This window comes from Haemorhous mexicanus, chromosome 13, assembly GCF_027477595.1.
Source record: "Haemorhous mexicanus isolate bHaeMex1 chromosome 13, bHaeMex1.pri, whole genome shotgun sequence".
In the NCBI taxonomy this organism is placed as follows: Eukaryota; Metazoa; Chordata; class Aves; order Passeriformes; family Fringillidae; genus Haemorhous; species Haemorhous mexicanus.
The window spans coordinates 21,324,951-21,340,875 of record NC_082353.1 but is presented as its reverse complement, the minus strand read 5'-3'; the positions used below and the strand labels follow the sequence as shown (position 1 = coordinate 21,340,875).

The 15,925-nt window shown below is 44.8% G+C and overlaps 1 protein-coding gene across 1 annotated transcript in view; it reads right to left on the bottom strand.

Annotated features, from left to right (window-relative positions):
• Positions 1–179: 179 nt before the first annotated feature.
• Positions 180–15,925, bottom strand: part of PIAS1 (protein inhibitor of activated STAT 1) — a 53,417-nt gene continuing 37,671 nt past the window's right edge. Inside the window, exons 6-14 of the mRNA XM_059858750.1 lie at positions 15,552–15,686; positions 12,449–12,554; positions 10,540–10,613; positions 5,887–6,047; positions 4,237–4,367; positions 3,823–4,000; positions 2,196–2,338; positions 1,961–1,998; positions 180–506 (exon numbers count right to left, since the gene is read on the bottom strand). Of these exons, the coding sequence (XP_059714733.1) occupies positions 210–506; positions 1,961–1,998; positions 2,196–2,338; positions 3,823–4,000; positions 4,237–4,367; positions 5,887–6,047; positions 10,540–10,613; positions 12,449–12,554; positions 15,552–15,686 (1,263 nt within the window). The 3' untranslated portion in view covers positions 180–209. The remainder of the gene's footprint in view (positions 507–1,960; positions 1,999–2,195; positions 2,339–3,822; positions 4,001–4,236; positions 4,368–5,886; positions 6,048–10,539; positions 10,614–12,448; positions 12,555–15,551; positions 15,687–15,925) is intronic.

Here is a 15,925-nt window from a genome sequence, read left to right as displayed (position 1 = left end):
AAGTAAAACTGAAAATAGACTTTTTTTTTTTTTGTTCTCTGTACACATAAATTTTTTTTCCCCTTTTTTAAAAAAAGGAAAAAAAAACCACCTTGTCTTAACTTTTTTTTTTTTTCTCCGAACAGAAAGGAAAATCGAGCACGAAGATTTCCTCTGTCCCCAACCCCCCCAAACCCACCCACCCCCCAAAAAAAAAAAATAGAAATAAATCAGTCCAAGGAGATAATATCTGGTATGATACCAAAGATTGAGGCCGTGTCCGTGCTGCTCCTGCTGGCCACGGGGTGCCCGTGGTTGTCCCGCAGGCTGTTGGAGGAGACCAGGCTGCTGTTGCTGCCACTGCTGCTGCCGTTGGTGGCTGGCAGGGAGCTGCTGCCCCCTGCATTCAGCTGATCCAGGAACATTTGGGACGAGGTGTAGGGGAAAAAGCGGGAGTGTAAAAGTTCCTGATCGTCCGAGGCCGAGACGGCGGCGGCGGCGGCGGCGAGGAGGGAGGTGTTGTAATGCTGGGGGAGAGAAAGGGTTAAAATTCAGGTTCTGCAGAGGTGATAAAGGGGTTAAACTTCAGGTTTTGCAGCAGGAAATAAAGGGGGTTTTGTCAAGGGAGGTTTTGGCAGTTCTGGGTTTCACAGCAGCTCAGGCAGTGGGACATGAAATGGGTTTTTAGCTCCGTGGTCCCCCAGGTTTGAAGCCGAAAGGAATTGGGGATGCTGGGGTTACAAACAGCAGGGAGGGAATGGGATCAGAGAGCCCAAACCAGGAAAAGGGCAAGCAGGAATGGGATCAGAGAGCCCAAACCAGGAAAAGGGCAACCAGGAATGGGATCAGAGAGCCCAAACCAGGAATAAAGGCAAGCAGGAATGGGATCAGAGAGCCCAAACCAGGAATAAAGGCAAGCAGGAATGGGATCAGAGAGCCCAAACCAGGAATAAAGGCAAGCAGGAATGGGATCAGAGAGCCCAAACCAGGAATAAAGGCAAGCAGGAATGGGATCAGAGAGCCCAAACCAGGAAAAGGGCAAGCAGGAATGGGATCAGAGAGCCCAAACCAGGAAAAGGGCAAGCAGGAATGGGATCAGAGAGCCCAAACCAGGAAAAGGGCAAGCAGGAATGGGATCAGAGAGCCCAAACCAGGAAAAGGGCAAGCAGGAATGGGATCAGAGAGCCCAAACCAGGAATAAAGGCAAGCAGGAATGGGATCAGAGAGCCCAAACCAGGAATAAAGGGTGAGCAGCAGCATTTTGGGGCTTTTTTTTTTGTTTAGCTGTTCAAAAAATTCCCTGGGGGCGAAATTCCCCCAGAGTCATCCTGCCAGCCCAGCAGTCAGGGTGAGCCCAGCTGAGAGTGGAGCTGTGCTGATCCCTGCTGGCAGCAAGGCACAATCCTGGGAAATGCATTTAGGGCCAGCTTGGTCCCACGGGCTGTCCCAGGTTTTCCTCTCTGCTGCAGCCCCCAAGGGCAGGAGCCTAAGCAGCCAAAAATCCCATTTAAACACAACCTCCCTGGGGGGGAACTCTGCCCTCAGTGCTCCTTCCCACCATGACTGAACACCCAGGCTGTCCCAGCCTTGTTCCCAAAGTTTGCTCCACAACCAGAGCAGCATTCCTTGGGTCAGAATCATTCTCAGATCCTGGATATTCCCAGGGCAGGCTCTGCTCTCCATGAGGATATCAAAGCATCCCTCAGCTTTTAGGGCAATTTTAGTGCAATTTCCCTCCTTGGGAGGGCAGAAAGGGCAGGGAAACATCCCAGCTCCCTTTTTTTGGAGGAAAAGGGATCAAGCTGCACCTTCATTCCACAATGAAGTGGCTGCTGAGTTTAAAATTTTAGAACTGCCCAAATATTTATTTTTGCTGTGCTTCATCCCACACCTGTGTTCAGATAATGCTGCTGCTACTTCCCACACAGCAAATCCTGCTTGGAAAAGTGTTTGCCACAGGATTTGGTTCTCCCTGACTTACCTGATTGTCACCTGACAGGAAAGGGAAGAAATCTAAACCTGTCAAGAGACAAAAAACAAAATTCAGCTTCTCAAAGCAGCCCCTGTCCATTTTTTCACCCCTCACTTTGAAACAAACCAGCCAAGCAGTGATGACACTCCAAACTCTCTTTGGTAGCAAAGATATTAACCTCATTATTTTGATTTTATAATGGAAGGTGAGCCTGGGGAGCTGTGCAGGTGCAGCCAGAACTCACCCTGCAGGTCGTAAGGCATGGGTGTCATATGGAATGGATGCCTGTAGTCCTGGATGAGGGATGTGTTGATGTAGCTGGTGTCCACAGCAGGAAGGCTCGGGGTTCTTGACACAGGAGAAGCTTGGTGGGGTAAATTTAAAATGCTGGAAGGGAAAAAAAGGCTTGTTAAAAGCATAAAACACACTCTTGGTTTATTGCTGTCCCATCAGGGGATGCTTGTTTGCTTATTTTCAAATTGGACTTCAATTCAAAACACATTCTGAACTTCCTGGAGGATGTGCAGCCATTCCAAAGCTGCATCACACACTCCCCGAGCTTCTCCTCACAGTATTCCATCAGGAACAGCCCCTCAGTCCAGCACAGCTGGAATTTGGGAAAGGACAGGTCAGTCCCAAACAGCAGAAACTGGAAATGCTGCTGGGCTCTCTGGAAATGTGTTACAGGTGTTTTCAACAAGGCCAAGACAATCCTGGAGGAATATGGAACCCAAAACCCCAGAGGGACCTGTGGGACCCCACAGCACTGACACCCTACAAGGTGATTCCAGCTGGGAAAGGCCTCGAGGGGTTGGAGTGGTCACTGAGGGATTCCCACTGTGGAGCAGGAACACTTCCACAGGATCCCTGCCTTCCATCCCAGAATATTTATGCAAACCAGGAGCCATTTCCAGCCTGGCTGCTCAGGTGTGCCCAGGTGCCTGTGGCACTCCCTATTCCCACAGCCCTGCTCCTCCCTGACTGCTGCTTCCACATTTCCCAATGGAAGAAAAACATTCCCAGGTTTGCATAAACCACACTTTTGTGCCTTTTGCATCATTTCACACTCATTTTTTCAAATACAGCTGAAATATTTTGTGTTGCACACTCAAAGCTGTGATTCCATTTGCACCAATTCACAAACAGCTGAAATATTTTATTATGTTGCACATTTAAAACTGTGATTCCCCTTGCACATTTCACAAACACAACTGAAATATTTCACGGTGCTCCACACTCAAAGCTGTGATTTCCCTATGCACAATTTCACAAACACAACTAAAACATTTTATTGTGTTCCACATTCAAAGCTGTGATTCCCTTTGCACCAATTCACAAACACAACTGAAATATTTCATTGTGTTCCACACATAAATCTTTGATTCCCTTTGTACCAATTCACAAAAACAACAGAAATATTCATGTTGCACCCTTAAATCTTTGATTCCCTGTGCACCAATTCACAAACACCATTATAATATTTGTGTTGCACACTTAAACCTTTGATTCCCTGTGCACCAATTCACAAACACCATTATAATATTTGTGTTGCACACTTAAATCTTTGATTGCCTGTGCACCAATTCACAAACACAACAGAAATATTTCCTTGTGTTCCACATTCAAATCTTTGATGTCCTTTGCAGCAATTCACAAACACAACAGAAATATTTGTGCTGCACACTTAAATCTTTGATTCCCTGTGCACCATTTCACAAACACAACAGAAATATTTCAAAGCTGTGATTCCAAGGCCTCGTGCTGGGAGCACACCCAGAGCTACCAACTGAGGCTCTAACCCAATCCCAGAAGTTTCCAGAGCTGATTTATTCTGGAATCTCTGCGTGCCCCCTGCAGTGCTGTGTGCTCACCCCTTGTTGTTCATGGGTGATGCTGGGGATATGGAGGGACAGCTCCTCTTGGCTGAGGGCTCCTCCTCCTCCTCATCTGAGGAGCTGTCGATGGTCAGGTCGATCACTTCCACCTTCTTGTTTTTGTTGGATTGTTGGTGAGAGGACACCTGGTGTTCCAAGGAGGAGCTGATGCATCCTGCACAGAACCAACAATCAGTTACAATCTCAGCCCGTTAAAAAGCTCAAAATTCCAATAAAAAAATAATCACAGAATGTTGGTAACTTTAAACACCACCAGCCCCAGACAGGTGTGACCCAATTAAGTGAACAGAAATGATTAAAGCTATAAAGACAGGTTTACAAATGAGCATTTTGGGAGGTGAAGGAACACAGGGGATCCAGAGTGCCCCTCAGAGCCCAGCCATGGCTCACCATCCACGCCGTTGTAGGATGCTGTCACCTCCTGCACTTCCTTCTTGGACCTCATGGGAGCCCAGGACCCATCCTCCTTGAACTGGATTTCATCACAATCTGTACAGAACTTCAGGATTTCCATGAACAACCTGTCCATAAAAACATTTCATATCAGTCCTAAAAAAGAGCTTTTTTCCCTTTACTAGTCAGTGTAAGTCTGAATTTGTGACGAAGCTTTGACTGTTCTGCTCTTCTCTCAGAGCCTCATTGATAAAAAGGAATCACTGACAAAATTCAAGTACTACCTAAAATAAAAATCTGCAAAAATGAAGATTTTTATTTAAAAGCACTGAGAATGGAATCCTTCAGAGCTTGTGACACAGAACTCTCCATTTCCCAAAACAAAGAAATTCTGTGAACTAGAGCTGATTAAAAAATCCTCTCCTGACCCCCTCTGACAAAACTTAACTGAGGAAATCTCTCTTAAATCTGAGGATTTAAGGACTTGTGAAACTTCCTACCAAATGCTGAGCATGAGAATCTCAATTTGCAGCCTCTTCTCCCACAGGCACCTCCTAAAATTTTAGGATCCTGGCAGCACATCACTGCCAGAGGGAATTCCAGCTTCTGACCAGACCCATTCATGTGGTTCTGCAGGGAAGAGCTTGGCTTTAATTAGAGCTTGGCTTTAATTAGCTCCCTCTTTCCCAGACTGGAGCATTTTCCACCCATAACCTTCTCTCTGGGATGCTCCAGTTAGATCAGACCCAACATCTGCACCTGGCAGCAGCAGGAGCAATAAGGAAAATGTGGGGTTTGCATTATTCCTGCTTTCTGGCTTTGCTGTTTTAGGCAGAGACCTCAAGCAGGAGCCCCCAGCTCTTTGATCCAAGGCAGATTTATCCCTGGAAATGTGGGGATGCAGGAGTCCAGAACAGCCTGAGTGTCTCTTGCGAGGCTCTAAAGGGACCCTGGCAAAAGAAAACACACATGCCCTAAAAGACTCCTCGTTGATGAGGTGGTTTTTTGAGATTGTGGGGTTTCTTGGGGGTTTTCAGCTTTGCTTTTGGGATTTCTGTTTGATGAAATTGTGTTTCATCAATTTTTGGGCTTTGTTCTTATACTGAGAATATTCTCAGAAACCTCTACTTGTTCTCTCCCTCTATATAAAAAAAAAGAAAAACTTCTGTCTTAAAGAAATTAAAATGCAACCCCAGAAATCCCCACTTGGCCCAGCCCGAGGTGAGATTTATTTATTTTTTTAGTGTTTTGCAAGCAGGCAGAGCCAGGGAATCAATCTGTGTGTCACTTTCTATAGATAGCAACTCCCCGAGTGTGAAATTGCACATGGAATTGTGCAGGCACTCACAGGGGTGGCAGCATTGATTTGCTCTGTCTGCTATCAGCCCTGCCAGACTTGTACAGCTGCTCCATTAAAAGGAAATACAACATGTGCTGTTTGCACCTAGGAAAGCTCAGGAATTTACTGAGAATTGCTCTCATTATTATCAAGTTGAGTTAGAAGGGGCTGAATCCTTGAGGAGGAGCTGCTCAGGAATTCCTGACCAGCAGCAGGGAAATTCAACATGGGGAGCTCCAGAAGGAGGGAAATCCACTTGGTTTCAGACAGGAACCTCCCCTCTGAGCTCTGATTTCAGCTCTACTCACCCATCAATGATGAGATGCTCATAAGGAGCTTTCTTGTCACACACAGGGCACACCCAGGTGGGTTTCTTCTCATTCATTTGGATATAGAGAGTGGCATCAAAACACTGCAGGTGGGAGCAGGTCAGGGCCCTGCAGGGGATGGTCAGGCGCATCTTGCCAAGCTGGAGGAGAAAAAAACCAGGATTTTATTACCTGGGAGTTAAATCAACCACCAGGGCTTTCCTGTCTGAAAAAAGACAAGAGTTAGGTGGAGTTTTATTCCAGAAAGAACTCTCAGAAATCTGAGTTTTGTCACATGCACAGTTCCCTCCTTCCTGTATGCTTGAAATGGCATAAAAGTGAATAAAAATCATGTTTTGAGTTCTCTTTGACCCAGGAAGCTGAAGAATACATCCTGCCATATTCCTGTAACAAAATGCACTGAGCACCTGTAAATAGCAGTGTCCTGGATGGACCAAAAATAGAATTATTATATATTCTTCCAGGTATTACATGGACCAAAACCAGAATTATCCTTCATTATCATGAAAGCATCATTACACTGAAAGGATAGCAGACAGCTAAAGGAATTTCACTTTAATCTGAAATAAAAGTCTCCTCACAAAACTCCAGCAGTTGCTCAAAAAAACCCAAATGTTCTTGCTTCCTATGCTATTGTAATTTTTCTACTTTCAAATTTTGCAGCTGTAGTGAGGTTTTTTTTCTCTGCTCTTTCTGTTTCTAAGGCTTGTTTTCACAGCTTTCTGAAAATCTTCTTACCTTTACTTCCTACATTTCCTCCTCTCGTCACAACTAAAAAGAAACTCTTTGAACTTTGTTGTTTATTGACAACTTCATGTTACATGGCTCTATTATAATGCATATTTTTGTTTATTTGAATCACTTCTCTTGTTCTAAGCATTGCAGCAGCCAAGTGCAGCTCAGGAGGGGCCTGGACTGACCACACCAAAGGTGAGAGCAGCAAGGTCTGAACGGGATTTTCACCACATGAAACCCCAACAGAAAAGTCATTTATGGAGAGATGCCTTGGGAAGGCTGACCCAGAGCAGAGGCTGGGCAGAGTTCCAGAATAAAGCAGGGACTGATTCCAAGGATCTCCTCCATGGACCCACCTGGGGCAGCACCAGAGCCCAGCCAGGGCTGCACCCAAGATGACCCAAAATGGCCCCAAAATGCACGGCCGGGCACGGGGTCTCTCCCTGGGATCAGCTCTGCTCCATTTGCACCTTGCAGTTCATTGTCCCAGCCCAGCTTTAGCCCAGGCACTCCCACCCTGCTTGTTTTTCTCTCTCCAGCCCACGGGGTTTGTGCTCCTGGGCTGAGATTGGGATCATTTGTCCTTGGTGCCCAGCTGGAGCAGGAATTGTTTTGTCTCCCTGCTCTGTGCAGAGAGCTCACCATCCCCTGATGTGAGCCCAGACCCACCCATTAAAGCAGCACAGAACGTGAAAAATATAAAATCCAAACCTGAGGGATCAGAACTGTTCACACTGAGGAGTGTGAAGTTGTGTTTATTGGACTGAAACATCCACAAGGTTGCACCTGAGCAGCTCTGGCTGCTCCCAGGGCTGGCAGTGGAATTTTTGGGAGCGTGGCTCAATCCAGCTGATGCTGAGCAGTACAAGGAGGATGCCACAGGATGGCACCAGAATATCCCCAAACCCAAACCCACACCACAAACAAAGGCTCTTCTCACAGGCCACCACTTCCTGCAGCCTGATGGTGAGGGCTTGTTTTTATTCCCTCTGAACTGAAATCCTGTTTATTTTCCTTCCCCCTGGCTCTCAGTCACTGTCACTCTGTTCCCAGTGATCGGAGGATCACAGAATATTCCCAGAGGAGATGCTCTTGTGCCAGGTGTTTGACACCTTCTCCCCCCAAATCCATGACTAAGCACAGTATTCCCATCCCAAAAATCACAGTATTCCCATCCCAAAAATCACAGTATTCCCATCCCAAAAATCACATTATTCCCATCCCAAAAAATCACATTATTCCCATCCCAAAAATCACATTATTCCCATCCCAAAAAATCACATTATTCCCATCCCAAAAAATCACATTATTCCCATCCCAAAAATCACATTGTTCCCATCCCCAAAAATCACATTATTCCCATCCCCAAAAATCACAGTATTCCCATCCCAAAAAATCACATTATTCCCATCCCCAAAAGTCACATTATTCCCATCCCAAACCCAATTCCCCCCTGCTCTGTGTGTGTCAGGAATTCTCATCTCCCAGCTGCTGGGGCAATGGCTCGTTTGATTTTTGGGCACAGTCCCCCAGCTCAGGAGCATCAGAGGGAAAACCTGGATGCTTCAAAAGGAAAATAAAGAAAGTCAAAGACAGGAAGGACAACAAAACCCCATCTCCTGAAGGAAAAAGGAGATTTTAAACCAGGAAGATTTTTCCCAATGTTTTGGTAGGAAACCTCTGCCTGTGATTTCCCTGAGAGAAAAAATAAGTCAGATTTTAAAATCAGGAATATTTTTCCCAAGGTTTTGGTAAAAAACTTCTGCCTGTGATGGGATTTAACCACGCTCAGAGTTCCCAGGTTGGTGCTTTTTTCCCATTTTTGGCACTGAACCTCCTGGATCAGCTCTGCCACAAAAAACCAAAAGAAGCAGGGATGCATCCCAAGTGTGGAAAAGCTGCATTCCCATCGCTGGGACTGACTCCTGCCTGCTGGCAGCCAAAAAAACACTGCATTAATTTCTTTTACGAGCACACAAAACACTTCTATTTCCCTGCTAAAAAACAGGAGTTCAGGATTTGTAAACAAAGCTGCAGAACCTCCAGTACACCCCTGGATTTGGGATTTTTCTCCAGTTAAATATCTGGTCCTGCTGCAGGGCCTGGGGATTTATTTCTTTGTGCTTTCAGGGGGAAAAATGAACATGAATTTGAGTGTGCTCTAAAGTCCAGGCTCAGAGCAGCCCCTCTGGATCCTGGATGCCAAATTCCAAGGAAGCTCTGACAGTTTGGAGGGAAAAATTGAAATTAAAAATTAAAACAAAAATTAAAATTAAAAATAAAATAAAAATAAAACTTAAAACTAAAAATGAAAGTTAAAATTATAAAGACTAAACCCACCACCCTCCTTTATTTCCTGGCTATTCCCATGGAGAATCCCAGCCAGAAGAGGGGAGAGCTGCACCCTCCCAGCCCCAGAGTGATGCTGAATTCCTGAATTTTCCATTCTGCTGCTGGAGAGGAAATCAGCATTTTCAGGGTGCAGCTTCAGAGCATTTAAACATCAGAAAACAGCCACAAAAAACAGATACAAATTTCTCCCTGAGCCAAAAGATTCTGCATTAGCAAGTGAAAATACAGGGCTGGAAATGGAATTGCACCCAGAGCTGGATCCAGGTAAAAGCTTGGAAGGTGAAGCCTCATCCCACTGAGCCTGGATGGATTATTCCAAGAGCTGCAGGGAAATCAGGCAGCACTGGAGGAGGAAAAGTGGGGAAAAGGGAACCCAAAAGCACTGCAGAAGAGTTTGATCAGTGATGGAGGCAACCAGGAGAAAGAGAAAATTCCAGTCTGTAAAACAACACCCTGACAAATCCAACACACTGAATAAATATCTGTAATTCCACCAGATGCACCAAGAGTTATTAAAAATAATTACTTACTGCCTCAGTGTTCTAAAATATGATGTGGAAGTTACAGGGTTTTGAGATTATTAATTCTGAGGTTTAAACTCCACAGATCAGGATTTAATTTGGTAAATGAAATCCCTGCATCCTTCTCACAGATTAATAATTTTATCTACCTTATATATTCCTTATCTTCCTCAGCCAGAATCAACATTGGTTTGGTGAAAGGAATCAAACTGAAGAGTACAATATCACATTTAAAGACTTGCAAGAACCTTTTATATATTTATACATACAAACACATATATAAAATATAAATATATATTTATGTATTTTTATCTTTATATTTCATTGTAAATTTTAGTATAATTTTAGTGTGTATATATATATATATATAGATAGATAGATAGATAGATAGATATACATACACACTATATAAATATAAAGTAACCACACAGTTAATTGTCCTTCTTATGAGGCAAAGCTTACACCTCTAAAAGTTGATCTTTTTAGAGTCTAAGAACATATTTAGAACTGGAAAAATAAAATAAGCTTCAATTTTGGAGGAATAAACTCCAGTTTTCTTGTTTAGATTTTAAAACTGAGAATTTTGTGTCGAGCCTGAGCGATTGAGACAAAGCAGGAAACAGATTCATTTCATGTGTCCTTCATTTTTGCACTAAAGGGACTCTGTCAATCCATAAAGAATTCAAATATTCCGAAGGTGCCCTGCCCCCAAAACCAGTCCCAGAGATGCAGAGAAGTGCACATTTCCCCCTTTTGAGAGAGTTTTCATCAATCCAAGCCCAAGCTGCACTCTCAGAGGATCCAGTGACACATTAAATGTATGCTTACATATATTTTGAGTAACACTTCCAAGCTAATGGAATATTCATTTTCCCAGGGGCATTTCAGAAGCTCTTCAGCACAGAGATAATTTCAGCTCCTCTCTGTCCCCACGAAGTTACACCAGGTAAACACAAGGTAATTTCCACCACAACAGCCACATTCCCTTTAGAATCACTTTTGAGGGAATAAAAAATCAACTTACTGGACAAAGCAGGGACACTCTTAGGCTGGTTGTTGCTATTTCACTGTCTGGATCAGCAGTTAGTTTCTCTTTAACTGGTATTTGAAAGAAGAAAAGGTTTATTTTAGGTTAATTCAAACATGAATTGGATGATAAAGAAATAAAATAAATCTAAAATGGTGTGGTAAACTTTGAATTCAAGACCCCTAAAACGTGTTTATCCAGAGTTGTACCTGACCATCATTTAATATTTAATATCACATTAATTTCACTTCCAACTCCAAGCCAAAGTTAAACTTGTTAACAACTCTCACATGGACAGGCACCACTACAACCCCCAAAATCCTCATCAGGTGATTTCAAACTGAAAAGCAAATTGAGCAACAGGCAGTCAGCAGTACCCTGACAAAATCTGAGATTTAAATAACTGCAGTCAAATACAGAAATCTAATTTCTGGAGTTTTTCATCCTCTATTTTTATTTACAAGGCCTGTTTCATGAGCTGCCATTGGTGAAATGAACAAGTCAGGCTGATTTTATTCCTGCTCTAAGAACTGGACCTACAGCTCCATCCTCACCTTGCAGAGCAGCAGCCACCTGGAACTTTGTAGATTTTTGTGCATTTTGTACATAAATCTGTAGATTTCTGTGCCTTTTTTATGCATTTTGCACATTAGGACAAATTAATGCCCAGCATTATTATTTAGTGCTGGACTCATTTCTTCCCCTCTGGAGAAGGTACAACACCTGATGTGAGCATTAATTAAAGAGTAATTTTATATGGATCAGGTGCTGGGATTCTCCCCTCTCCCTGAAAACCAAACCCACAGCAGTTTTTGCTGGTTTTATGCCACAAACTTCCACCAATTTGTTGCCAGAGGGAACAAAAAGGCAGCAAATTCCCTCTGCAGCGAGGAGGGGCTCTGTGCTGGGCTCACCCCACAACTCTGGGAGCAGAAATGCCCAGACCCAGGCCCAGGGGGAGGCCTCAGCCCTGAGCTGCTGAATGCCCACTTCACTGTAAAACACTGTCAAAACTGTGCCATTCTGCACCACTTTTAGTGCTGTACTAATTTCTTCCCTTCTGTAGAAGGTACAACCCCTGATGTGAGCATTAATTAAAGAGTAACACCACTATGAGGTGTTGGGATCGCCCATCCCGAAAACCAAACCCGCCGCAGCTTTTGCTGTTTTTATGCCACAAACTTCCACCAATTTGTTGTCAGAGGAAACAGAAAGGCAGCAAATTCACTCTGCAGTGAGGAGGGGCTCTGAGTTGGGCACTGTCTCCGGGCTCACCCCACAGCTCTGGGAACAGAAAATGCTCAGTGGAGCTGCCTGGGCCCAGGCCCAGGCCCAGGCCCAGGCCCAGGCCCAGGCCCAGGGCGAGGCCTTCAGCCCCCTTCACTATAAAGCACACTTGTGCCATTCTGCACTATTTTTTACTGCTGCACTCATTTTTCCCCTCTGGAGAAGGTACAAGCCCTGATGTGAGCATTAATTAAAGAGTAACACCACTATCAGGGGCTGGGATTTTCCCCCTCTCGCTGAAAACCAAACCCGCAGCAGTTCGTGCTGGTTTTATGCCACAAACTTCCACCAATTCCTTCTCCTGAGGTACTGAATGCCCACTTGACTGCAGAGCACAGTTGTGCCATTCTGCACAAACAAAGCCAGGATGGCTGAGCTGAAAGAGATTCTCTTGCATTTTTCCCCTCACAGTGTCAACAGGGTTCCTGGACTGGCTCCTAGTGCAAACAAAGGCTCTGAGTCTGAATTGGAGCTGAACACAAAGAACACCACTATCACATTCCCAAAGCCCAGAGGGCTGTAGGAAGTCCAAAGCTTGGTTAGCACAGTCCTAATTCCAAATCTCCCCTCACAAAAGTGATTTTTTTTTCCTTTTCACAAAAGGCCAGCAGACACATACTCAGTGCTCTGGAGTGATCCGGGTTCCGGATTCCCTTGGCCCGCAACCGCTGCAGGAGCACCGTGGAGGAGAGCTGCTTCACCAGGTACACTGCCATGGAATAGTTCTGCAAAACACCACAAAATATCAGGGAAAAACCCAAAACATCAGGGAAAATACCAAAAACAGAGAAACCCCTGTCTGCAGCACATCATGTTTTGTTATGGGATTGCATGGAGGAGAGCTGCTTCACCAGGTACGCTGCCGTGGAATAGTTCTGGAAAACACCACAAAATATCAGGGAAAACCCAAAACATCAGGGAAAATCCCCAAAACCATCAGGGAAAACCCCCAAAACCATCAGGGAAAACCCCCAAAACCATCAGGGAAAACCCTGTCTGCAGCACGTAACATTTTGTTATGGGGTTGCATGGAGGAGAGCTGCTTCACCAGGTACGCTGCCGTGGAATAGTTCTGGAAAACACCACAAAATATCAGAGAAACCCCAAAAACATCAGGGAAAACCCCAAAACATCAGTGAAAACCCTGTCTGCAGCACGTAACAGTTTGTTATGAGATTGCAGAGCACCGTGGAGGAGAGCTAGTTCAATTTTATTTTGATACTATTCAGTACTACACTTGTGCTGGTACACTGAATTTTACATGGATAATGCTCAGTACTACATTTATGTCAGTATATTTAATTTTATATTAATAATGTTCAGCACTGCACTGGTGTCAGTATATTTAATTTTACACGGACAATGTCCAGCACTGCACTGCTGTCAGTGCATTTAAGGAAAGCTGTCAGGTCAAATATGATCAGAAGTTTTCTTTTTTTTAATAAAAGCCTATTTTGTTTTCAAAATAGGAAAAGGAGCAGCGATGCCTCTTCCCAAGATGCATCACCTGCAGTATCTGGAAGTACTGCCATCTTTTTCTTCTCCTCCTGCACTCAATTGTCTCTAAAATGTGAATTTCATCACCAAAGCAGGTCAGAGGCAGAATCCAATTCTGCCAAGTGCCACAACTCAGGTGAACCTTCCCTCATGGAATTAATTCCATTCTTCCTGCCACGGAGCCCAAATTCCTGGAGCTTTCATTTTTCTCATAATCTCTGAAAAAATCAGGTTAAAAATGTCTTTTTAAAAATGTGACTCAGCAGCAACACCTCTCATCCCCCGGAATGGAAAGGACCACATCCGTGTTCTCACATTAGGGTACATCAATTATTGTTTGATTTGAACATTGGCAAAACCTGGAGCTGCATTCTTACAATTTAAATTGAAAAATAAAAGGCTTCCCTCAGCAACTGCCACACATTTCCACTTAAAAAAAAAATCCATGCAATTGTGACATCCCCCATCTTTTATTTAGGATCTGAAGGCAGGATCTGGGTGATATATCTCACCACAAAATCACACCAATTGGAGCAGTATCAGCAACACCACATTTTAAATATTTTATTCTCACAACGAACGCTTCTCACATCGTTAAAAACCACTACTGCCTTAACTTGTTTGTTTAATGCCTCAATTAGGAGAGGAGTTAGAAAAATGCTAATTAACGTTGTGAAATTATTTACCGACAGCTTGAATCTACAAAGGCAGGAACTTGCCCAAGGCATCTTGTACAGAAGGCTCTTGAAACAGATTGTGTAAAAATCACACTGAGGACTCCAGCAAAGGTAGGGAGCACAGTTGGGGCCAGAACTGACTCTTGAGGGAAGGGGGAGAGGGGAACTCGGATTTTGTGCCACACAGGCACAGCCAAATATAAAATGATTCTTCACATTTCACTGTCAGAGTCTCAAAGAACCAAATTAGGAAAGAATCTATTGTGCCTTAAAGAATCTGTTCAGGAAGAATTGTTTTTTATAGAATTCCAGGATGGTTTGGGTTGGAAAGGATCTTAAATCCCATCCCATTCCGTCCCTGCCCATGGGCAGGGACACCTTCCCCTGTCCCAGGCTGCTCCAACCCTTTCCTACACCTCTGGATCTAATGCTTCTTTATGCCAGAAGTTCCCCAAAATGTTCTTTATAACTGATTAATCTGTGAAACCTGAGAACCAGCCAGTTCCCAAGGGACTGACTCAAACGTGGGGCACTTCTTGTCCCTAAATCCCGAGCTGTGAATCCCTGAGAGCAGCACCTGGGACCCACCCACCTGCAGCTCAGCATGCACACCCAAGCAGGCTGATTTGGAACTGCTTCCTTCTGATACCTGCAGCTCTCATTATATGAAAGAGGATTTTCTGGACCAGAATCACTCAGCCATCCTTTATGCCATCATCTGAATGGAGATTGTTTTCTGCTCCACAAGAAATCCACCCCGAAATCCCACCCTGGTGGCTCAGAGCTGCCCATTGTCCCTGACTGGAGTGTAAGCATTTTTCCACGCTGGGCTTTGCACGCTGACAAATTCTTGGCCAAAGTTTCACCTCAGGACAATTCTGGGCACTTCTAAAAACAGGATGGGGGCAGTGGCAGCAGCACACGGTGCCTGTGGAATGCCCACCCAGCAGCTTTGGTGCCAGCACTGAAAGCAGCTCAGTAATTCATGGCTGATTTACTGGAGTCACTTTTTGCAGCATGTTCCAGATTTCATTAGCCCGGCGGAACATCAGCGATTTTCTGACACCGGTTGTAACCTTGCCCCACAGCCACAAAAAAATGATAAAAACACGAGGTTTTAAATGTAAGGATAAGGAAAGCAGCTGGGAGAAATGTAAAGGTCAGTGGAATCAGCTGGGCTGTGCTGTTTTGTGTCCACACTCCCAGCTCTAAAGGGCCACTCTGGGCTCGATGGCACCCGCTCCTTGCAAGTCCAAGCCAAGCTTTGTCAAGTCCCTGCAGCCAGGAAGAGCTTCAAAGTCTGAAGTTTGGCCAAATCAACAAACAAAAGGCTTAGAGGCTGCCTTGATCTCTTTATCTGGCCCTCCCTGAGTCACTAAGATGAGGAGGGAGAGATCCCACCCCGAAGGTGAGGGGGGGGGATCTGAGGGAGCACATCCTGGCAGCACGGAATTCCAGCTGAACAAGGACATCCGTGGCCAGCCCAGCAAGGATTTTCTGCCCAGGATTATCCCTAAAGCAGCCAGCAGAGCCCCCAGAGGCACTCACCCTGCCAATCTCTGCAGTCCAGGACACGACGATGGTGTTGGGGACCGTGGTGGACAGGCGGACGAGTGAGGTAATGTTGATTGGTCGGCTGGGGCGCTTTGGTTCAACACCGTTTTTGGTTGGTGGCAGGTAGCCCTGGAAAACAGAATTTCAGCTCTCAGAAAAAAGAATCCCACAGTGCTTTTGCCTCCTGCCCCTCCCAACGCACCTGGACCAGGCTCTATGGTTAATTCAAAGAGAGAAGGATCAGACAATAAAATATGGAGCATTTTAGAAGCTCTTTCTCCTGATGGAAATTCAAAATCCTAACCCTGGCCACAGAATATTAAAGGGAACTTTGCCACCTCTCCTGTCTCAGCAAAACTAAACAGAAC